Genomic DNA, 24,845 nt, shown 5'->3' on the forward strand with positions numbered 1-24,845 from the left:
GAAAGTTTATTCTAAATACACCGACCACATATGGTCCGCTGATTTAATCGAACTAAATAATGATATGGGATACAGGTATGCTTTAACCGTTATTGATTTGAGGAGTAGATTTGCCTGGGTTGTTCCTTTGAAAAACAAGAGAGGTAATACTTTAATGTTAGCCTTTAAGCTAATATTTGATAGGGATAAAAGGAAACCAAAGAAGTTATGGACTGATGAGGGAACAGAGTTCTATAACAAAATATTTATGAAATTTCTTAAGGGGGAGGGTATTAAATTATACAGCAGTTGTTATTGAGGAAACTGAGGAAAATTGAGGAAAAGCAGTTGTTATTGAGCGTTTTAATCGTACTTTGAAAGAGAAATTATATAAAAAATTCACACAACTCGGTTCTCAACAATGGGTATATTTAATTCAGGATATTGTAGATAATTACAATAATACCGTTCATTCATCAACAAAATCAAAACCGTCAGAATCATTTACAAAATTAGAATATGAAAAGGAGATTAATTTGAGAAAGCCCAAGTTCAAAGTTGGTGATATTGTAAGAATATACAGATGGAAAAGCCATTTTGAGAAAGGTTATACAAAGAGATGGACTAATGAATTATTTAAAATTGTTGATGTAATGGATACAGTCCCTTGGACTTACAAATTATATGATTTAAATGGAGAAGAAATCTTGGGTTCATTTTACTCACAAGAATTACAAAAAACAAAGCTGATTCTGTAATCTATGATACAAGCAACTATGATGCTACTAGTCAGCTGTTCTCAAATCAAAATAAAAAGGTGATTGGAAAGTTCAAGGATGAGCTAGGAGGAAATATTCTGAGTGAGTTTCTTAGCATTGAGAGCAAAGGCTTATGCGTATAAATATAGAGTTGGGAATGTGGAGAAGTGTGATCAGAAGCTCAAGGGGATTAAGAAAAATGTAATTAAAGAAAGTATAAATTTTGGTCATTATTATCAATGTTTGATGAGTGGGGAGAAACAATATAGAAAGGTAAAAGGGATTAGGAGTTATAAGCATGAATTATATTCAGAAGAGATAAATAAACTAGCACTAGGAGCATATGATGATAAACTATATATTTTAGATGGTGGTGTCATGTGTGTACCTTTTGGTTATATATAAATGAATAAAGAATGGAGAAAATCTCAAGATTGGTATATAGATAGAAAACATAATGAGTGTGAGAAATATCAGATCCGAGAGGTTGAGGATCACTGGTCAGAAGGTCCTCAAGACTGATAAACGTATTAATTTGTTAAGTGGGATAATGGAGGGTGGGAAGAAAAATATATTAGAGTGGAGTGAGAACTTTGATGGTTATCAACCGGATAATAAATATTATAATTTTAAAATGGTATGTGGATCGGGAGGACAGACCAGGTCCCTCCGTGAAACACATCATTTTATAAACGCACAGAGAAAGGTACTTGATGTAAAGTTTATCAATATCCTAGATGGGAATGAGTTCCATAAGAGAATGGAGTTGTTTAAAAAGTTAGAAAATGATAATATATTTATAGGATCAATGAGGGATTTTGAATGTCGCGTGGTCCTTGGAGGTTAAGTGAGGACTCCCCCATTCACTTACATGTAAAAGGAGAAAGGGGTGTCGTGGTAATCAGGGGAAAAATGGGCAGTTTGGGGAAAAGTCTCATCTAAATACATGGGTGTCCTGGAAGCCCCATTATCTCCCTACTAATGCCTCCAAAGAAAGAGAAGTTCCATGCTGATGGGAATCTTAAAAATCAAATTGCTGTCTGTCAGAGGGCCAAGACATATTCTGAAATGCACAAGCTTCTGAAAGAGAACATCCCTATTTATCTGCCTACCATGAAGAGAATAGGACTCCACTTCCAGAAAACTGGTTCTACTGCAAGGGAGAAGGGATCAGGCAGGCCTAGAGCCAGTACAAGTGAAGATGATAGGTGACTCAAATTCTTAATTCTCTCGGAAAGAAAGAAAAGCCTGCAGAAACTGTCAGAGGAGTTCAGAACTGCTGAATACAAGACTGTTTCCAGAAGGACCATCACAAGAAGGTTGACTGATGTTGGTTTTGCCTCAAGAAGATGTGCTAAGAAGCCTCTATTATCTAAGAAAAACATTCAGGGAAGATCACACTTTTTGGCAGAATATGGGAACTGTGATTCAGACTGGTTTCATAGAGATCTGTGGAGTGATGAATCAATATTTCAGCTTTGCAGTGATGCCCCAGAACGTTACCTTTGCAGATCTGGTGAGAGATTCAACCCTGAGTGCATTTAAACTGTGAGGCATGAAGGAGGTGGAATCATGGTCTGGGGTGCATTTTCATCTCCTGGTGTTCATGAGCTGATAAAGTGTGAACAGTCAATTACTGCCAAGAAATACCAGAAAATATGAAAGACAGGACGACTTCCCAGCCTGCAAAAGTTGACTTCCTGGCAAGAAAAGCAAAGAAGTCATTTTTCAACAAGATGATGTCCCTGGCCATACTGCAATAGCCACCAAAAACGTGGTTGGAGAAAAAGTCCCTGAAACGTATGTTCTGGCCTGGTCAAAGTCTCGATTTGAACCCCATAGACAATACAACAACAACACAACATGCATTTTAAGGCCATTTTCCCTGCTAGAGCGGGGGTTAGCCTTGCGGTCCCCATGACAATCTTCTCCATTTTGCCCTATTTTCTGCATCTCTCCTTGTTAACCCCCTTGCCCGCATTTCTTCTTCCACCATCTTTAGCCAAGTCTTTCTCGGTCTTCCCCGTCCTCTGCTTCCTTCTACATTCATTTCCATCACTCTTCTCAACCAGTCACTTTCATCCTTCCTCAACACATGACCAAACCATCTCAACCTGTTCCTCTTCACAGCATCAATCACAGGCTCTATTCCCATCATCTTTCGCAATTCATCATTTGTCTTCCTCTCTCTCTCAACGATACTCCGCACATCCGTCGAACCATTCGCATTTCCACCCTTTCCAACCTTCGTTGCTGCTCTACGTTCATTACCCATGTCTCGCTCCCATAAATCATAACACTTCTCACACATGCAGCATACACCTTTCCCTTCAGCTTCAACGACACTCCCCTCATCATCAGCACGCCACTCAGTTCCCGAAACTTCTTCCATGCACATCTCACTCGAGCAACCGTTGCCGAGTCTGATCCACCTTCTCCATTCAGCATGTCTCCGAGATAGCAAAATGTTTTCACACCTTCCAGCTTCATGCCGTCTCCAAGATCCAACTCAACATTTCCTCCATCTGCAGCTCCCTCTGTGCACACCTTACATTTGAATGTAGCTGCCACACTAGTTAATGACCCTCTCAGACCACTACATTTTTGATGAACGCACTCAGCGCACATTGTACATTGAATGGAGTTCACTCCGACACCCTTCCTACACACAGCACAGGGCCACTTCCCAGTTCTTTCCACCTCACCACATGCTTTACCACTTGCCATCACCTTCGTCTTTCCGATATTCACCTTCAGACCTTTTGTCTCCATACATTCCTTCCACGTGTTCATCTTTTCCTTCAGTCCATCCATACTTTCCGCAATCAACACCAGATCATCTGCATATAACAACTCCCACGGTAAACCCTCCTTTACGTTCTGAGCCAGCACCTCCATCACAGCTACAAATAGTAGTGGACTTAGTACCGACCCCTGGTGCACTCCCACCTTCACCTCAAACTCACCACTGTTCCCGTTCTTTGTCCTTACAGCTGTGCGCGCTCTTTTGTACATTGCCATCACTACTCTGATCAACCATTCCTCCACTCCTAACTTCCTCAATGCCCATGTCAATACTTTGCGTGGTACCCGATCGAATGCTTTCTCCAGATCAACAAACCCAAGAAACAACTTCTTCCTCTTCTCCATGTGCTTCTCCTGCAACTGCCTCACAATGAAAAGCGCGTCTGTCGTTCCTCTTCCTGGCATGAATCCAAACTGCATTTCGTCGATCTTCACTTTCTTCCTTATCCTCCTCTCCAACACCCTTTCCAATACCTTCATTCCATGCTCCAATAACTTTATCGCTCGGTACGAGCCACACTCCAGAGGGTCACCTTTCCCCTTGTATAGAGGGACGAGGGTACTCAGTTCCCAATCCACTGGAATGCGGCCTTCTTTCACCACCAGATTACAGATCTCTGTCATTCTCTTCACACCCCAACTTCCTGCTGCCTTCAACATATCTCCCACAACTCCCGTCGGCCCTCCCGCTTTTCTACCCTTCATTGCTTTTATCGCTTCCTCAACTTCCTTCTCAGTTATCTTCTCTGCCGGTCCTAAAACAGGGTTACTCTCTATGTTGCCATCCCATTCATTCTCTGTATTCAACAGCATTTCCATATATCTTTTCCATCTTCCTTTAATTCCATCTGAGTCGACAACCATTTGTCCCACTTCATCCTTCAAGCAACTCACCCCCATCACATCACACCTCTCTTTCGCTATCTGCTTTGCAATCCTGAATACTGCTTTCTGACCCTCTTCCGAATCCAAGCGTTCTCCGAACATTTTCCTACATGCCTCCTGCGCCTTTGCTACCTCTTTCTTTGCAGCCTTCCTGGCTGCCTTATAACTTTCATGCTCTGCTGTTTCTGCTCCCGTACCCTTCGCCTTCTGCCACTCCTTGAACTTCTTCCTCTTCTCGTCAATCCTCTTTCCAACTTCATCATCCCACCACCATGTTTCCGAGTGCCTCGGTGGTCCTTTTGTCCATCCACATACCTCACCAACGGCTCCCAACAGACTAGCTTTCATCGACATCCAACCACTTTCAAGCTCAACCACATCATCCTCAACCCTACTCAGCCTCTCTTTTAATGCCTCCCTTACTGTCACCTCTTTCAACCTCCACACCTTCATTCTCGGTTGGTACTTCACCCGCCGAGCTCTCCTCGCACCTTTCACCCTTACGTCGCAGACAACCAAGTGGTGCTGTGAAACAGCCTCCTCCCCCGGGATCACCTTTGTGTCCCGGAGGTTCCCCCTGTCTCGCCTACGCACCATCAGGTAGTCAACGGTTGTCGTCGACCCACCTGACGTGTATGTAACAAGCTTATTATCCTCTTTCTGGAACTGAGTATTACAAATCAACAAATCAGCTCCATCAGCAAACTCCAAAATCCTTTCACCTTCTCCATTTCTCACACCATATCCGTATACCCCATAGACAATAGTCGGGCCTATATTCAGCACAAACGTATTGGAAGGAAATTTGAAAATTCTAATCAAGTTTGAGAAGCTGTCGAACATGAATGGGACAATATTGACATTTCTCGGTGCAATAAACTTTGAGAAGGTTTGACCAAAAGACTGGATTATTTAAAGAAAGCAAAGAGACAAGCTATTCCATACTGATTTGTACAGTTATTTCTGCATTTTCTGGTGTGTCCCCCCCCCCCCCCCCCCCCCCCCGGAGTGTACATCATTTTACTGAGAGAAATTCAAGAAAATAAATACTCACTGGTAAATTCCCTCATCCGCGTCAGCAGTCAGAAGCACCTTTTTCTCAATAGCGCAAGGGTAATGGTAGGTTCTTGGACATGTTCGAATTTGGCAACCTACAGTGGCACCTACACGTTTGCAGCCATTGCATCTCTGTAGAGAACAAAGAATGGAGATATAGCAAGTACAAAGCAATATTTTGCTGAAATGTCAAATGCAAAATGTCTGATTTACATTAATAAGACCCACCAACTTCTTCCCTCGAAGTATTTCCTTTTGTATCTCTTCAACAGGAAAATTGCTAATTGTCTCTTGTGAAGTTTGAGAATCAGTACATAAACCCGAAGAGTAGAGCTGGACAGATAGAACAGTTGAAGAAGTAATGAATGATAAGCAAATGAGTATAATACGATGCAAGCATACAGAGATTGGCAGTGATCAAAACGAATTTTCTGACAGATTAATTATTCTAGTCCAGATCAAAAGAAGTAAAATATCAATTGAGTCGTCATCAGATAACTTGAATTGTAGCATGAGATTCCGCAGTGGAGCAAGCGGCCAAACACACGATTGTAATTTGGACTTAGATTTGGCATGATAGTCCTCAATAGAGCCCTGCGACCAACTATCCATCCCTGTGTCTCCATAGTTTGCTGGTCATTGTGCAAATTATCATGTTCCTGTAATTTACTGTCTATAGTCTATACCAGGGGTCGGCAACCTTTTTGACATGAAGTGCCAGTTTGAAATGTTCTTGTTAATTTGTTTGCCATATCAACATTAAGTTTAACATTAAGTTTAATTATGACACCACATCAAAAAAATACTTCCAACAGACATGGAATTTAAATTCCATCCATATAGGCGACATGCACAGCAACAACATTTTAAAGAAACATTTATCTCTCATAATCAGGACATTGTAATGATCATTTTATCATTGTAAAATTTGTCCCCCATGAGGTTACAAATTATATGCATGGACCCCATTTCAAAAGACTGTTTTCAGTAACTCATTTACAAAGTATTGGGAACAAATGTCAAAAAGGAAGAATAAAGTGTATTAAACAGAAATACCAGTACGATACAAGAATGCTGCCTGCCATCCTCATGAAAACATCCACATCTGAGTTGGAAAAAAGAGATGGACAAACAGCTACATATGCAAAGCCATGTGTACTACAAATAAACAGATGCCTATTGGTCAGTGTGATCCCTGGCCCTGCTTTCCTTTGCTGAGCTCCATTATCTGGGGGTTGTAGTTAGTCACTTTAAGTTGCACACATGCTTCGGAGTGTTTGTCAAACGACTGCGGGAGGGGCTGAGCACGTTCTTCATGTGTGAGAATATCTGCTCACAGAGGTACTTTGACCCGAAGATAGACAGCAAAGTCAGTGCAACGTTCCGGAGAAAACTGAACTTCTTCGGCAAGGATGTCCAGCAGGTGAAGATGCAGGTTTCGTGATCTTGCACTGCCGTGGTTTCTAGTTGTTTCCGGAGCTCTGCAAACTTAGTCACCCACAGTGTTGAACTTTTCAGCTCAATCAGCTGCATTTCCATGTCCTGTGTATCCAACCAGTCTATCAGAGATAAATCAAATTCGTGTCCATCAAAGCTGTCTGGCTTGATCAAGAAAGAGAACATGGGCCCATACTTCTGAAAGTCCCCAAATCGTGTTGTGAACTCCGACTCAAACTCGCTCATGTATTTGCCTATTTCAGCAGTGCTGATGCTGTGCTGCGAGGAAAGCTCCCTTACGTGTCTGAAGTAGCGGAAAGTGGAGGTAGCAACATAGCTTGAAAAGATTGCTGGCTTTGCAGACTGCCAAATGCCAATGACTGCCAAACGTGGTATGTCATTCACGTCCATGCTCTCGTCAAGTGTAATGCTAAATACCACAGCATCTTTTAACCCAGCTATTTGCTGCACGCTGACATTTTCTGACATTTCTTCGATGCATGGCTCAACACTTCCAGCTGACATGGGAATATCTTTTATTCTTGATTTGATTGTCTCTTTGTTGGGTAAGCCTTCAAACAGAACCTCTGAGCTGCAGAGAAAAGCCTCCTTAATATATTCGCCATCCGTGAATGGCTTTCCATGTTTCGCAATGCAATGACCAATGCGATAGTTTGCTTCAGACGCATGGTTTTTAGCAGTAGCAAAGATTTTGAGGGTGTTGGCTTGCTTCCCATACCTGGACACGGCACGTTTGATGAATTCTGCCTTGTCTGCTGATCTTTGAAAGTTTTCTCGTGCTTTGTCTCAAAATAGCGCTTAACACTTGACATTCGACAAACAACATTTTCAAAACAAAGTACACACAGCACGGTCCTTCTGAAAAACAAAACCCCACTCTTCTGTCCATGAGGGCTCGAATGCCCGAACCTTTACTTTAGCTTTCTTATCTAGTGGGGTTGCCATCATCTCCCGAACCTGAACCGTTTCACTACAATTCCTGTGGGAAATGTGAGCGGGAGGCCGTACTGTCAATCAAACGTAATAAGACAGGCCGAGCAACAGCCAATGGCTGTTCAAGAGGTGATTTGGCATGCAGCTGAGAGGGCACTGCTTTCGCCAGTGTGCCAATGACTACGCTGCCACGTGCCAGTGGTGGCACGCGTGCCTAAGGTTGCCGACCCCTGGTCTATACGATGACATGTAAAATGAAGAAAAAAGAAAAGCAACAACAGAGGAAGAATGGTGAACTGGATCGTTAACGTAAGCACTCACAAGGCAAAGATAATGAACATGAATAGATCCATTTGAGGAATGGCACATCTCTCCACATTCTTCCTCCGTAGTCTGGTGGTCTTTCTTACAAAAGGCACAAACGGGTCCCAAATTTGGATCTTTCATCATGGCTCCAGTACCACAAACACAATGCTGAAAACTAATCACCTGCAGGGGTAAAACGTTGTGAGAAAAAGGTCGATTATTACTATTTTTAAAATTGATTCAATCACCTCGTTTTTATTGGCGTTTATATACAATATACATGGCCTTAGAAGAGTAAAACTATGGAGGATAGAGGGTTATAATACTGATAACGGGAAGGTTGGGGACAAGTGCACACAAAACAAGGAGTTTATTGAACGAATTTGAAACGATGGAGGAAGCCTGAGGAAAGAAAAGTCATCATTGGGGAATATTGGACGTATTCAATTCCACATTTATTCCTCTGGTAGCTTCATTACTGAGGCCGTGCTGCCACTGATGTTCATGTTTTTTATGTTGAAGGCTCCAGTCACGGACTATATAGTCCTCATTGAGGACAGGCCTTAAATAAAAGAACTGCATTGATAGAAAAGTGAAGAAAGAGAAAATAATCCAAGAGCTTTTCAGGAATTAAAAAATGTGCTTTTTGAAAAGGGGAAGATCACAAGTGTTTGGAAATACATGAGAAGGTAAAGAGTTCCAGAGTTTGGCAGTGGAGGGGAAGAAACAAACATCATAACGGCCCACCTTTGAGTTGCCAATGGCCACACAATAATCATGCAATGTAGTGGCTTGACGAGTATTCCGTAGTCTCGCTTATGGCAGAGGTACACAAGGTACACAAGCAGAAAATTATTGAGAGAAGAAACCGAAGTAATATCTGTAGAAAAGATAAATAGCCAACTTTGTGGCATAATTCGAGTGGGTCGAGTTTTGAGGTCAGATTAGGAGAGTTAAGTCGGATTACTTTGGATTAAATACTGTCCAGTAAGTATGTGGAGCAAGAACCTCCCCAGATGTGAGAGCAGTACTCTATACAAGAGCAAATCAATCCTTTATATAGTTGAAGGAAATATTCAGAGGAGAAAAATCCTCAACACGTGACCAGGACTCTGAGTTTCTTCGAAACTGACTTAGCTATTTGTGTAATGTGTGGATTCCAGGATAAATGTAATGTTAGGGTAATACCTAGTAGGTTTATTGAATCACATGGTGTAATTATGTAGCTTTCAAAGGAGATTGGAGAGTTGAGAGGAGTTTTAGAAGCATTGAGTTTATTTAACCTGATTACATTTGCCCCACTGGGAAATATTGTCCAAGTCTGAATTTAAAGAGGTGGCCTGTGATCAAACAAGATACAGATCAAGTGAGGGAAGATGGGGCAGATGAGAAAAGCATGGAGGAATGTAATGTCGAGTCATCAGCATACGAGTGCATTTGCTTATTTGTAGAAGAAAGAAGGTCATTGATAAAAAGAAGGAAGAGTGTTGGAGATAGGACAGTACCCTGAGGGCCACTGCTCTTAATCAGGAAGGAGGGAGATGTTGAACCATCAACAATTACGGAGATAGAGTGGTCGGAGAGAGAAGGAGAAAAGCCGAAAGAGGAAAGCTTGGATATCAGACCCCGATGCCAAACTCTGGCAAAGGCTTTTGAGATATCAAGGCCTACAACAAAGGATTCCCCAATGTCTCTCAGGGAAGACGCCCAGACATTTGTAATGTAAAAAAGGATATCACCGGTAGATCTTGCCTTGTGAAATCCATATTGATGGTCAGATAGAAGACTGTGGGATTCAAGATGCTTGAGGAAATGGGAATTGAGAAGACATTCAAAGACTTTGTAAATAGTAGAAGTCAGAGCAATAGGACGGTAGTTGGTGGGGTTTGAACGATCACCCTTCTTTAAGATAAGCTCATGTTTCCAGGAAAGAGGAAGAGTTTGGTTTTTTAAACAAAAACAAAAATGAGCAAGCATGGGTGCAAATTCTGAAGCACACTCCAAGACACAAGGAGGAATGCCATCTTGTCCGTATGCCTTGCTTATATCCAGAGAGAGGATTACTTTTTGACTGCATGAAAAGAGATTATAGAGAGGGGCATTTAATTGGTAAGGGTGCATCAGAGGGAGATGGAATGTTAGAGTCATCCATTGTAGAGTTAGAGGAGAAAAGAGAACCAAAGAGTTCAAAAGAGACCCCAAAGGGAAAAGAGAACCAAACAAGCAAAATAGTGCTCGTGTGGCAACAACATGTGCAAAAGGAATTGCTCTAGTGCTGCTGCCGGTGTGAGATGTGTCGTTGCATGTAAAAATTCAGTAAATCTAAACAAGTGTGCTCGTATCATTGATGACTATGATGAAGATGAGTAAACGTGTTGATAAAAGCACTGGTTGCACTGTTGAACTATTTTGAAGTTGTAAAATGTACTGTTCGACAATGAGCGAGCGATGCTACAAGCTTTCCTTTGCATTATATCAAGTTCCTTCATATTTCACCATGATGGTGAACCAATTAAGTATTGTTTAAAACATGTATTCTTCCTTTGTTATATTGTTACTCCGCCACCAAAGGTGGATGGAGGTTATGTTTTCACCCGTCTGTCCATTTGTGAACAAAATATCTCAAAAAGTTGTGCACGGATTCGGACAAAATTTGGCAGAGATGTAGCGTATGTGACACCGACGAAATGATTAGATTTTGGTGAAGATCCAGATTCGGATCCGGCTACTAGAATATTTAAAGTGATTCTTCACCATTGGGAGATAGGGCCAAAAACGATACATAGCAAGATATCTCAAAAAGTTGTTGACGGATTTGGACGAAACATGGTGGACCAGTTGGGTGTCTGACAAGGACGATTCGATTTTGGTGAAGATCTGAATATGGATTCGGATATGAGAATTCTTTCATTTTTTTCAGTGATTCTTCACCATTGGGAGATCAGACCAAAAACGATACATAGCAGGATATCTCAAATAATTATGGATGGATTTGGATGAAACTTGTTGGACAGGTTGTGTGTGTGACAAGGAAGAATCGATTCAATTTTGGTGAAGATCCGGATCCGGATCCAGATCGTAGAATTTTTTCAAGTGATTCTTCACCATTGAGTGATATGGCCAACCAGGCGAAGGTATGCTCTGCACTGAGTGCTGTTCAAGTTACTTTTGTATCAATGTATGATAATAACTAAATGAATGTTCACAAGGTAAAATATGGAATAATAAAATGAACTGAACTGATAATTTGGGTTTCGTAAGCAGTCTTGGTGATTTTTGGTGACAAAACCGTTTCCTCTGGCATACAGTAAATCATCCATAATGATGCCTCGAGAGATTATCTGAAAATATGTGCCAACAATTATCATACCAACAATTAATTAGGCTTATATTAGAATGAAAATGTACTGTTTGACTCGATAACTTAATTTTCATAAATTTTTTTATGATTTTAAGACTAAAATGACCTCATTTTGACCTCTCAATGTCACCAGAGCTCAACTATTAGGTTACCAACTAAAAGAGGATCTAAGATTTCTTATATATGTTTCACTACAGCTAGTTATCTTCATGTATTGCTTCATGTAATAAAATTCAGGCCTGCAAAGTACAGGAAGAGGTGTCCGGTCTATCCCAAAATCCAAGGTATGGATCGCAGACTATTGAGCAAGGAAGGAAGTAAAGAAACAGCGAAGTAAACTAAGGGATGATAAAGGTTTGGGGGCTAAGTGGTGTATTGAAACAAGATATAACTTGCAGGTTTTTCTCTTTTTTCTCTTTCTCTTTCTCTCTGCTTGTGACATCAACCTGTTACAAATTCAATTCCCTTACACATCATGTGACCTATCCTGTGGTACTCTCCGAGCGGGAGTAATTACCTATTGGTCAGCGATTCAGTGACCTGCATATAATTATAGGGCTGAACCGTCGAACCTTCCTCCCCCCGGATCATATATACACAAAGAATTAAGTTAAGCACCCCCCCCCCCCGTTTTTTTACAACCTCGCACATTACAAGGTTGTTGTCGTCAAAACAGTGTAATATACCCATGATATTGCTATATTTTCTGGAGAAGTGATATTATGGTCACATAAAAACATAACAATCATGCCGTTTTCAATATTTTATTCTGAATAATTTAAGGTGAAATTTTTTGGGAATTTTAGGCATATTTTCACCTCAATTTAAGTATGGAGCTATAGGTCCATCACGGACAGTGTGGATGACGTTTATGTTTTCTAACGTACAGTCATTGTTCTGAGAAGACCTCTAGCGATCTTTGCGTCAATAACGTGTGTAGGACCCATGTGATCGGATCACTGACTCAACCCTACGTCTCATAGACCCTGTAAGCCGTCGTATGCGTTGCTGTGGCAGGTTGTTCCATTCCCGATGTAATGCACGTTCCAATTCATCCAGATTGGCTATTGGAGGGACCTTAGAATATATGCCAATGTATACATATACACAAAGAATATATATTAGGGGGTGCTTAACTTAATTCTTTGTGTAGGGGTGCTTAACTTAATTCTTTGTGTATATATATATTCCGAAAAGACCGACTGGACAACCCTCCCATCCACTTTCTGAATAATCCTCTCCAAAAAGTTCTGTCACTCAAGCTTTTGGGTCTCACTATCTCCCATGATCTTTCCTGGGAAAACCACATTTCAAATCTGGCCTCCAAAGCCAGTCGCCAACTGGGCATCCTCCGTCGTGCAAAGTCCTTCTTTGGCGCACCTGAGCTCCTCACCACATACAAGGCTTTCATCCGCAGCTCAATGGAATACTGCTCTCCGCTCTGGGCTGGTGCTCCTGCCTCACACCTCGCTCGTCTTCACACTGTTGAAACCAAAGTGTTCAGAATCATTGGAATCTCCCGAGATGAAACTAACTCCGAGGGACTTTCACTCACTCACCGCAGGCAGGTTGGTGGTCTTTCCGTCTTCTACTGACTCCTCTCCGGCCTTGCACCCCCCCCCCCGCCCCCCAGCTCTCTCTGGGCTCTGTCCCCCAAATATTCCTGCAGGTCGTACAAGATCTGCCTTCAACCCCCTCTTATGGTTAAACTGCCAAAATCAAGACTCTCTGCTCACCTTCACTCCTCTTTTCTCCCGCCTCTGGAACAAACTCTCTCACTCTCTTCAATCCCACTCCTTCCTCCAGGTCTTTAAAACAGCTGTTCACCAACATCTCTTATCCTCCCCAATCCAAAACCTTGATCTTTTCTACCCCTGCTAATTTCATCCCAAATCCACTTTTTTGAAATACCAACTTCTTTCCTGGAACTCCTTGGTGTCCTTGTGTTTTATACTTCTCCCAACCCCCCCCCCCCCCCAAGCCCTTTCCCTCCCACACATCTGCCGATGTCCCTGCTCTCAAATGTTGTTTTGTGTGCTTCCCCTTCTCTCCCCATCTTGTCTACCGCTCCCTCTTTTTATATATTTTGTTTGTCCCTCTTTTTATATATTTTGTTTGTCTGTTTGATTTGTTTGTGTGATAAATGTTAGCTCTTTCACGAGCCTCGATTCTGTATACAAAAAAAAAAAAAAATTGTGAGAGTCCAATATAGATTCTAGTTACATTTAAAACTGAATTATAAGACTCAATGAGTACTTAATAAGAAGACTTCAGAAGGCTGCCGTTCATTCTTGCTGTTGTCAATAATAATAATAATTTAGGGATACATTTCAAACCGATGTTATCACAATTAACCTTCAATTCAATGAACTTCAGAATCGGAGAAGGATGTTAATGTTATTGTTAACACGCGGCAAAAGTAAAAGCAGTCTTTGCTTATCATCTTACTCAGGCTCAGGGTTCTTTCTTCAACAGATCCACAAAGTCGCGCTCACTATCAACAATCTAATTACAGTGAAAGTTTCGAGTAAAAAAAATCACCCAAATAAAACATCCATTTAAAGACTCGAAGGCATCACTAATAGAGTAATAAAGACACTCGTTCACACTGTACTCTGGTACAGTATTGGTAAAAAATGGGCGTGATGACGTTGTGGTGGACGTGCCTCGCAATTGGCGATTTCTCGTTCAGATTTTCGTCAAACGAACGTCTGACGTCATTGCCGATGAGGGCGTGGTCGACAACCTTGCTGCCCTTTACGAACCTACATGCGGCTCCAGAGACGGTTCGACCTCCTTTTCCTCGATCACTTTCAGAAACAATATTTGTGTTGTGATAAGGCTAAATAACATTTGAGAATTCTTGCACTTATATTACACGAAAATACATCCTATTCATTGGCGGATCGGGGGGGGGGGGGGGGGGGAGGGGGGGGTGAATCCGGGGGGGGGGGGGTGATCCGGGGGGGGGTGGATCCGGGGGGGGGGGGTTGGATCGGGGGGGGGTGGATCCGGGGGGGTGGATCCGGGGGGGGTGGATCCTGGGGGGGGTGGATCCAGGGGGGGTGGATCCGGGGTGGTGGATCCGGGGGGGGAGGGTTGTCGGATCCGGGGGGGGGGGAGGTGGCGGATCCGGGGGGAGGAAGGTGGCGGATCCGGGGGGGGGGGGGGTGGCGGATCCGGGGGGGGGGGGGTGGCGGATCCGGGTGGGGTGGCGGATCCGGGGGGGGGGGTGGCGGATCCGGGGGGGGGTGGCGGATCCGGGTGGGGTGGCGGATCCGGGGGGGGTGGCGGATCCGGGGGGGGTGTGGCGATCCGGGGGGGGTGTGGCGGATCCGGGGGGGGTGGCGGATCCGGGGGGGGTGGCGGATCGGGGGGCGGATCCGGGGGGGGGTGGATCCGGGGGGTGGATCCGGGGGGAGGATCCGGGGGGGTGGATTCCTGGGGGGTGGATCCGGGGGGATCCAGGGGGGCCCCGGGGGCGGATCCGGGGGGCGGATTCGGGGGGTGGATCCAGCGGGCGGATCCGGAGGGCTGATCCAGGGGGGCGGATCCGGGGGGGGAGGGTGTCGGATCCGGGGGGGGGGAAGGTGGCGGATCAGGGGGGAGGAAGGTGGCGGATCCGGGGGGGTGGCGGATCCGGGGGGGGTGGCGGATCCGGGGGGGTGGCGGATCCGGGGGGGGGTGGCGGATCCGGGGGGGGCGTGGCGGATCCGGGGGGGGGGGTGTGGCGGATGCAGGGGGGTGGCGCATCCGGGGGGGGTGGCGGATCGGGGGGCGGATCTGGGGGGGGGGGATCCGGGGGGCGGATCCGGGGGGGCGGATCGGGGGGTGGCGGATCGGGGGGGTGGATCCGGGGGGCGGATCCGGGGGCGGATCCAGCGGGCGGATCCGGGGGCGGATCCGGGGGGTGGGGTGGCGGATCCGGGGGGGTGGGGTGGCGGATCCGGGGGGGGGTGGCGGATCCGGGGGGGATGGCGGATCCGGGGGGGGGGGGGAGAGAGTGGCGGAACCAGGGGGGGGAGGGTGGCGGATCCGGGGGGAGGGGAGGGCGGCGGATCGGGCGGGGGGAGGGTGGCGGATCCGGGGGGGGGGAGAAGGGTGGCGGATTCGGGGGGGGGAGGGTGGCGGATCCGGGGGTTTGAGGGTGGTGGATCTGGGGGGGGAGGGTGGCGGATCCGGGGGGGGAGGTGGCGGATCCGGGGGGGGTGGCGGATCCGGGGGGGGAGGGTGGCGGATCCAGGGGGGGAGGGTGGCGGATCCGGGGGGGGGAGGGTGGCGGATCCGGGGGGGGGAGAGAGTGGCAGATCCGGGGGAGGGAGGGTGGCGGATCCAGGGGGGGGGGGAGGGTGCGGATCCAGGGGGGGGGAGGGTGGCGGATCCGGGGGGGGGGGGATGGAGGGTGGCGAGAGTCCCTTTATACAGAGTTACGACATGACGAACCGGAAAAATACGGTCACGTGACACAGGGAGCCCATTTTGGGGCCAAATTCGCGTTCGCTTAACTCCTCGCGTTCGCGTGTTATGCAAGTACAATCGATTCGACTACCTACGGAAGCCTTGGTTCACTGAAAATGCCGGGTTGTTGTGCATTTGGATGCACAAATAGACATGACAAGGTTTCAAGATGTACAGATTCCCTTCAGATCCCAATAGACGTAAAATATGGGAGAATAAAGTCAGCCGTGTGGGCTGGAAGCCGGCTTCGTCTTCAAAGCTTTGCGAGGTAGGTCAAGTTACTGTTCAGTCCCATGCATTGTATTCCTTTAACACAGGGAGCACCCGGTTCCCGTAGAGAACAGGTTGAAGGAGCCGGGGCTCCCACGTCGATCGGAAGAATGGACGCGACAAAAAGCTAGAATTCATCTGAGTTGCTTTAATGAAATCAAACACTCAGGCACTCTGAAAAACCGTTTATCAGTCAGCAATATATATCTATTCCGCCAGGGGGGTTGCCCAGGCCCGGCGCCAGGGGGCGTGGCCCAGCGTCCTGGCTGCGGCCTGGCAAGTTGAGGGCGAGCCTGCCCGGGCATGCCCGGGCATGCCCGGGCGTCCCGACTGAGGCCTGGCAAGTTGAGCGCGGGCCTGGGCGTCCTGGACGAGCCCTGCATGGTGATCGCTCCGCGTCCTTGATAGGTGCAAGGCGATTGTGAAAACTCAGCGGCAGCCGCTACACACGTCCCCCCAGAATCGACTTGCACCGGCAGGGTCAATTTGAGGGGGGGTCCTGATGACCCGGCCGAAGCGACCCTGGCGGGTCGTGGGAGGGGGTCCGGTGAGGTGGTGGGCGGTCGAGTGGGGGGCACCGTGGACGGGGGACGGCCTCGCCGCGGCGGAAGGGCCACCCGTGGTGGGTGGTCGACGTCCACGTGCGCCGGCTTGAGGCGGTCCACAGCAATCCGGTCCGACCTGCCGCCGATGTCGATGACGAACGACTTGTCGTCCCGTCGCAGCACCCGGAAGGGCCCATCGTACGGCGGCTGGAGTGGCCACCGATGTGCGTCGTGACGCACAAAAACATACTCCGCTGTGCGGAGTGCTGGGGGGACGTAGGACTGGGGGTCACCGTGGTGGGATGTTGGCACGGGGCAAACCGTCGGGCGGCCTCCTGGAGGTCCGAGCGCTGGTGAGCTGCGGACCAGGGACTGGTAGCGTCGGGCACAAATTCGCCCGGGACGCGTAGCACCTGGCCATAGACAAGCTCGGCGGTGGATGCCTGGAGGTCCTCCTTGGGGGCCGTGCGAAGGCCCAAAAGGACCCACGGCAGCCGGTCGGCCCACCCGACGTCTTGAAGGCCGGCCATGAGCGCGGCCTTCATGGAGCGGTGGAATCGCTCGCACAACCCGTTTGCTTGGGGGTGGTAGCCGTAGTACGGTGGAGCTTGATCCCCAGGTTGCGGGCGACCGCGCCCCACAGCTCGGAGGTGAACTGTGGACCGCGGTCTGACGAGATGTCCGCCGGTGCGCCGAAGCGGGCGACCCAGGTGGCGATGAAAGCCTGCGCCACGTCGGCGGTGGTGGTGGAGACGAGGGGAACGGCCTCCGGCCACCTGGTGGTCCTGTCCACCATGGTGAGCAGGTGTGTGAACCCCCGTGACGGGGGGAGGGGGCCTACCAGATCCACGTTGACGTGGTCGAAACGTCGTTCGGGCACGGTGAAAGGTGCCAGCGGGGCCTGGGTGTGTCGGTGGACCTTGGCCCGTTGGCAGGCCGTGCAGGCGCTGGTCCAATCGCGGACGTCCCGACGAAGGCCGTGCCAGACGAAACGCGCCGACACCAGCTTCTGGGAAGCTTTCCGGCCCGGGTGGGAAAGGCCGTGGAGGGAGGCGAAGATGCGGCGTTGCCAGGCGACGGGCACGATGGGGCGAGGCTGGCCTTGGGAGACGTCGCAGAGCAGGACAGTGTCCGCGCAGGGGATGTCGGCCAGGCGGAGGCCCGTGTCCGCCGCCCGGAGGGCTTGCACCGTGGTGTCGGTGGTTTGGTCCGCCGCCATAAGCGCAAAATCCACGCCCAGGTGGACCGCGTTCGCGCTGGCCCGGGAAAGACAGTCGGCCACGGCGTTGTTTTTGCCGGCGACGTGCCGGATGTCCGTGGTAAACTCCGACACGGCGGAGAGGTGGCGCTGTTGGCGGGCCGACCATGGCTCCGTGACCTTGGCCATGGCGTAAACCAACGGCTTGTGGTCGACGAACGCCGTGAAAGGTCGGCCCTCCAGGAGGTGGCGGAAATGGCGGACGGCCAGGTGTAGACCGAGGAGCTCCCGGTCAAACGTGCTGTATTTGAGCTCGTTCGGCCGGAGCTGCCGGCTGAAAAAAGCGAGTGGCTGCCAAACCCCGTTCACCCATTGCTCATGTACGGCGCCCACCGCGTAGTCGGAGGCATCCGTGGTGAGGGCGATGGGAGCGTTGAGCACCGGGTGAGCGAGCAGTGTTGCGTCGGCGAGGGCCCGCTTTGAGCCTTGGAAGGCCGCATCCATTGCTGCGGACCAGGCGATGTCGTGCTTGGCCGGCATGCCCCGGAGGGCTTCGTAGAGGGGCCGCATGAGCTGAGCAGCGCGGGGCACGAAGCGGTGATAAAAATTCACCATTCCCAGGAATTCCTGCAGGGCCTTTATGGTGCGGGGACGCGGGAACGTGGTGATGGCCTCGACCTTGGTTGGCAGCGGCACGGCCCCGTTCTTGGTGATGTGATGGCCCAAAAAATCAACGGCCGTCGTGCCGAAGTGGCATTTGGCCGGGTTGACGATGAGGCCGTGCTCGCTGAGGCGCTCGAACAGTGTCCGGAGGTGGAGGAGGTGCTCGGCCCGGGACGTGCTGGCGACGAGGATGTCGTCCAGGTAAACGAAAAGGAACGGCAGGTCACGCAGCACGCCGTCCATCAAGCGCTGGAACGCCTGAGCCGCGTTCTTGAGACCAAACGGCATCCGCAAGAATTCGAATAAGCCGAACGGCGTGATGACTGCCATTTTAGGGACGTCGGCCGCCCTGACAGGTACCTGGTGATATCCCCGTATGAGGTCAATTTTCGAAAAAATGACCCGTCCCGCCAGACGGGCGGAGAAGTCTTGGATATGCGGGATCTGGTACCTGTCGGGGGTGGTAGCGTCATTGAGACGGCGGTAGTCGCCACACGGGCGCCATCCACCCCCCGGCTTTGGCACGATGTGCAGTGGCGAGGCCCACGCGCTATCGGAGCGCCGCACGATGCCGAGGTGCTCCAACGCGTCGAATTCGGCCTTCGCTACGGCGAGCTTGGCTGGGTCGAGGCGGCGGGCCCTGGCGTAGACCGGCGGGCCCGTGGTTGGTATGTGGTGCTCGATCCCATGCCGTACTGCGACGGCCGAAAACGTCGGCCGCGTGAGGGCCGGGAACTCCGTGAGCAGGCGAGCAAACTCGTTCGCCGCCGGGACGGCGCATGCCAGCTCGGTCGGCGCGGAGCTGCTCAATGTGCATACCAGGGAGCTGAAGGTTTCAGCGTTGATTAAACGACGCCGTTGGACGTCCACCAGCAGTCCGTGTGCGCAGAGGAAGTCGGCGCCTAGCAGAGCCACGGGCACGTTGGCGGTTACAAACGTCCAAGCAAAGCGTTGGCCGCCGAAGCAGAGGGTGACGTTGCGCGGGCCGAAGGTGCGGATAGTCGATCCGTTGGCCGCAACTAAGGAGGGGCCGCAAACCGCGGATTGCCTGTCCTGGTCAGAGGCGGGTATGACGCTCAGTTGGGCGCCGGTGTCGCACAGGAACCGGTGTCCGGACGCTTTATCCGTGATGAACAGTAAGTTGCCCGTGTGGCCGGCGCTCATGGCTGGTAATGAACGCCGGCCCGGCCGTTTCCCGGCCTGCCGAAGGTGCACGGGGGTCGGCATGTCCGGGCCTTCTGTCCGAACCTGGCATGATAGTAACACCACGCTTGGTCAGGTGGAGGCCTCGGTCGTCGTGCCGGAGGTGGTCGGCTCGGTAGAGCGGCCGCCAATGGCGTCGGCAGTTCGGCCGTCGACCGTGCCGGGTGCTCGGGCGCCCTGGGTGTTGCGTCGGACGGCGGTGGGTCCCATGTCGCCGCTACGATGCGCTGTCCTGCGGCGGAGATCTTGTCGGCTTCTCTGGCAAGGGCCCGGGGATCTGTGATCGTCGTGCTTGCCAGGGCGAGGCGTACCGGGTTAGGCAGCTGACGGAAGAACAGCTCCCGGAACAGGAATGCCGGAGAGTGCTCGCCGAGCAGTGAAAGCATGTAGTCCATGCGCTCGGAAGGGCGCGTGTCGCCGAGCTCAGGCAGATCGAGCAGGCGCCGTGCGCGTTCCGCCGATGGGAGGGCGAAAGCATCGAGGAGCAGCTTCTTAATCGCGCCGTATTTGTCAGCGGCTGGCGGGCTTTCGAGGAGGCTCAGGGCGCGGGCCGCGGTAACCGACCCGAGCGCAGCTACCACATGGTGGAAGCGGGTGTCGTCGGCCGTGATGCCTCGCAGGGCGAACAGGGACTCCGCCTGTGCGAACCAAACCGCCGCGTGAGCCTCCCAGAAGGTAGGCAGTTTAAGGGCGACTGCCGTGTCCATGTCGATAGGTCACCAATGAAGGAGCCGGGGCTCCCACGTCGATCGGAAGAATGGACCCGACAAAAAGCTAGAATTCATCTGAGTTGCTTTAATGAAATCAAACACTCAGGCACTCTGAAAAACCGTTTATCAGTCAGCAATATATATCTATTCCGCCAGGGGGTTTGCCCAGGCCCGGCGCCAGGGGGCGTGGCCCAGCGTCCTGGCTGCGGCCTGGCAAGTTGAGGGCGAGCCTGCCCGGGCATGCCCGGGCGTCCCGACTGAGGCCTGGCAAGTTGAGCGCGGGCCTGGGCGTCCTGGACGAGCCCGGCATGGTGATCGCTCCGCGTCCTTGATAGGTGCAAGGCGATTGTGAAAACTCAGCGGCAGCCGCTACAAGGTTAACAAATTGAATTATTAACCTGTAATGGGATGCAGCCGAGACAATCTTGAATACATATTTCTTTCTATTTCTTCTTCTTTCTTGATCAACAGGCACATTTTGGTCCTCATCAGTTTGAATGTGGATGTGCTGATCAGAAAATGAAGCTGAAGAATTCTGCAGTGCCTACCATTTTTTGCCATCGAATGACCACAAAGTCACGAAAGTCTCCAAAAAAGCGTGACCAGCCTACAAAAGAAATGTGTCCACCCAAGCAACATGAGACATCTCTCCTTGTAGACCATAGCTATGCTGCTGACCCACAACTTCAGAGACTGTCAAGTTCTTGTAAGTATCTTGTTTTACAATTTTGTTTAATGTTTAAGACTTTTTTGTAATGCATGTGTGAATTTAAATTTAAACAGTTTGCCCCTGTCATGATAATAAAAGAGAGCTAAGGAAAATCTCTCCTTACTTTCATTTTAAATCTATTTTTTGTTGTTGAAATATTCAAATTATGTAAAAGGGCAACAAGAATTTCCTTTGTTTTCTTTTATTTATGATTTCATTACTTCAACATACATGTATTTCTTTATTTTGTTTTAAACCCTTTGTTTTGGAAAAAAAAAGGTTAAAACGCACAAACCCTGTTTGTATAGGAAAGACCAGGGAGAATGAATGAATGAATGATCGTTTAAAGGCCATTTTCCCCGCTCGAGCGGGGGTTACAGGGCTTCTCCCCTGAAGAAGGGGAGAATGTGCCCTTTGAGCCAGGTGTCTTGGCACAGGTATTTGACTTTCTTCAAATTAAAGGGAAAGGTATGCAAGAAGAGGAGCGTACATGTTGCCTTACTCTTGACGAAATGTCGCTGACGTCAAAAGTAGAATTCGATCTAGGCAGTGGTGATTTGCTCGGGAATATAACTTCCTGAACACCATGGTAACGCAGATCACGCACTTGTTTTCATGTAGGGTGGCATCACAAGTCGCTGGAAGCAGACAGTTGCCTACCACTTTACTGGCAGCTCCACAGATGGCACTGTTTTTCATGACATCGTCTTGGACATCATTCAACGGGCGTACAACATTGGTTTACATGTAGCAGCTGTTACTAGCGACATGGGTATTGCAAATCGTGCTATGTGGAGGAGCTTTGGAGTTGTTTGCAGTAAGCACTGCAAGACTGTCAGTAGAATTCCTCATCCTCAAGCAAGTGATAAGTGGCTCTACTTTTTAGCCGATGTTCCTCATGTTTTCAAGAACATGAAAGCTTCGCTCGTGAATGGCCAAACCTTCACGTTGCCAGACAGTCTTGTCAGGGAGCATGGGCTGAAATCGCATGATGTAAACATTGAGCCTCTGAAAGACCTTGTTGACTATCAAGATGACCTGGACTTGAAGCTTGCGCCAAAGCTTACAAAGGCAGCTCTGACCCCTACTCATTTTGACAAAATGAAAGTTGGGAATGCAATACGCGTACTGAGCCATGACGTTAGTAGTGCACTGAGATATCTGGTGGAAAGAGAGAAGCGTGATGAGAGCTACCTAACCACTGCATGGTTCATCGAGCTCATAGGCAAATGGTTGGAGCTGGTGACTAGTCGTCATCCAGTACTAGCACTGAGCAGGTTCAACGAAGAGAAGTACAAGGAGGCCGTCACCTGTCTTCATACTGTGATCTACCGATTCAAATTGTGTCAAAATTGGACAGGGAGAATGGAAACCAATCCAGACAGGGGTTGTCCTGTCTACAACATCTGTGCTCGAAATAGCGGAAGCCTGACTGGATGCTGGGTACAAATTCCTGCTGACACCCAGGCTGACGTAGGATTGCCTGGAAAATCTGTTCTCCGTCGTGCGCTTGAGGAAACCAGTACCATCTCCAATGGAGTTCAAGTATGCACTCAAACTGATCAGCACTGCACAGTTCCTCAGTCTCAAGCGAACAGGTAGTTACCAACAGGATGATGGAGAATTTCTCGCTGACTTCCTCGACCAAGATGTGCGGGTCCCTTCTGAACCGAACATTGAAAGCATCCACTTCTCAGTCGACCAAGAAGGGGTATCTGAACTTGGCCAAGCTGAGCGTGATAGCCTGTACAATTTGGCAGGATACTGTGTAAGGAGTGTAAAGGTAAACGAAAAAACGTGTGACTCATGCATCCAGGCAGTGATGACAAACTCACATGACAAAGCACACCAGGCCTCAAAGCTTACGCAACTAAAAGAATACAAAGAAGGAAGCCTTATGAAGGTATCTGATTCTGTGTTCGACATGGTCTACAGAGTTGAACTTATGCTTCGTAAGGTAGAGAATGACCTCATGGACAAGAACAATGTCAAGAAAATGTTGATGGAAAAGACACAGGAATTGAGTTCTGACATTTCTCTACCAGTATGTCACAATCTCAAGGAAAAACTGATTAATAAGTTTATCAATGCACGACTGAATTTTTATTGCAAGAAGAAAACAAGTGAATTGAAAAAGGAAACCGAAAGAAAGAAGAAAGGAGGAGAGCTTGGGAGCAAGAGTATGGCAATGAGGAAACTGGCCAAGAAAGTAAAGTGAATTATTGAACTTTCACCTTATAGAGACTACAAGTAATTCCCGCAACAAGTAGTCAATAGCTGTCATTGTATCATAGTGAAAACCGTTAATTTTTTTGTTTGAAAACATTGGATACTTTGCTTGACAGTACATTGTACTGTATTTTCTATATTTCTATTCAGAAAAAGAAAGTTCAGTTCACAATATGCCAACAGTTTGATAATAGCTAGTATTAGGAATCATTTCTAGAGAATGGTTATGAATGGTTATGTTGTAAATTCAACAGGGCTGGACAAAAAAAAATAAGTCTCTGTTTGGCATTATTGTGTATTCATGCATGTGTAGGAGCTGTGCTCCCACGTAATCGGAAGAATGAACGCGACAAAAAGATGGAATTCATCCGAGTTTCTTTATTGAAACAAAACCAACTCGGGTACTCTGAAAAGCCCGTTTATCGGGCAGCAATATATATACACATTATCCCGGAGCGTTTGCCCGGGAAAGGCGAGAGGGGGCGTGGCCGGGCGTCCCGGACGCGGCCTGGCAAGTCGAGAGCGGGCATGGCCGGGTGTGCCCGGGCCTGCCCGGGCGTCCTGGACGAGCCCGGCATGGTGATCGCTCCGCGTCCTTGGTAGGTGCAAGGCGATTGTGTAAACCCAGCGGTATCCGCTACACACGTCCCCCCAGAATCGACTTGCACCGGCAGGGTCAATTTAAGGGGGGTCCTGATGACCCGGCCGAAGCGACCCCTAGCGGGTCGGGGGGGGGTGCGGTGTGGTGGTGGGCGGTCGAGTGGGGGGCACCGTGGACGGGGGGCGGCCTCGCCGCGGCGGAAGGACCAACCGTGGCGGTTGGTCGATGTCCACGTGCGCTGGCTTGAGGCGGTCCACCGCAATCCGTTCCGACCTGCCGCCGATGTCGATGACGAACGACTTGTCGTCCCGTCGCAGGACCCGGAAGGGCCCATCGTACGGCGGCCTGAGTAGCCCCCGATGTGCGTCATGACGCACAAAAACGTACTCCGCTGTGCGAAGCGCTGGGGGGACGTAGGACTGGGGGTTACCGTGGTGGGACGTTGGTACGGGGGCAAACCGTCGGGTGGCCTCCTGGAGGTCCGAGCGCTGGTGAGCTGCAGACCAGGGACTGGTAGCGTCGGGCACGAATTCGCCCGGGACGCGTAGCGCCTGGCCGTAGACAAGCTCGGCGGTGGATGCCCAGAGGTCCTCCTTGGGGGCCGTGCGGAGGCCCAAAAGGACCCACGGCAGCCGGTCGGCCCAACCGCCGTCCTGAAGGCCGGCCATGAGCACGGCCTTCATGGAGCGGTGGAATCGCTCGCACAACCCGTTGGCTT

The 24,845-nt window shown here is 49.3% G+C and overlaps 1 protein-coding gene across 1 annotated transcript in view; it reads right to left on the reverse strand.

Moving 5' to 3' along the window:
- The window catches only part of LOC137433177 (uncharacterized), a 138,065-nt gene that overhangs the window by 66,616 nt on the left and 46,604 nt on the right, over positions 1 to 24,845 (reverse strand). Inside the window, exons 13-15 of the mRNA XM_078783988.1 lie at positions 8,196 to 8,363; positions 5,712 to 5,816; positions 5,482 to 5,615 (exon numbers count right to left, since the gene is read on the reverse strand). Of these exons, the coding sequence (XP_078640114.1) occupies positions 5,482 to 5,615; positions 5,712 to 5,816; positions 8,196 to 8,363 (407 nt within the window). The remainder of the gene's footprint in view (positions 1 to 5,481; positions 5,616 to 5,711; positions 5,817 to 8,195; positions 8,364 to 24,845) is intronic.

This window comes from Myxine glutinosa, chromosome 8, assembly GCF_964187855.1.
Source record: "Myxine glutinosa chromosome 8, kmMyxGlut1.1, whole genome shotgun sequence".
In the NCBI taxonomy this organism is placed as follows: Eukaryota; Metazoa; Chordata; class Myxini; order Myxiniformes; family Myxinidae; genus Myxine; species Myxine glutinosa.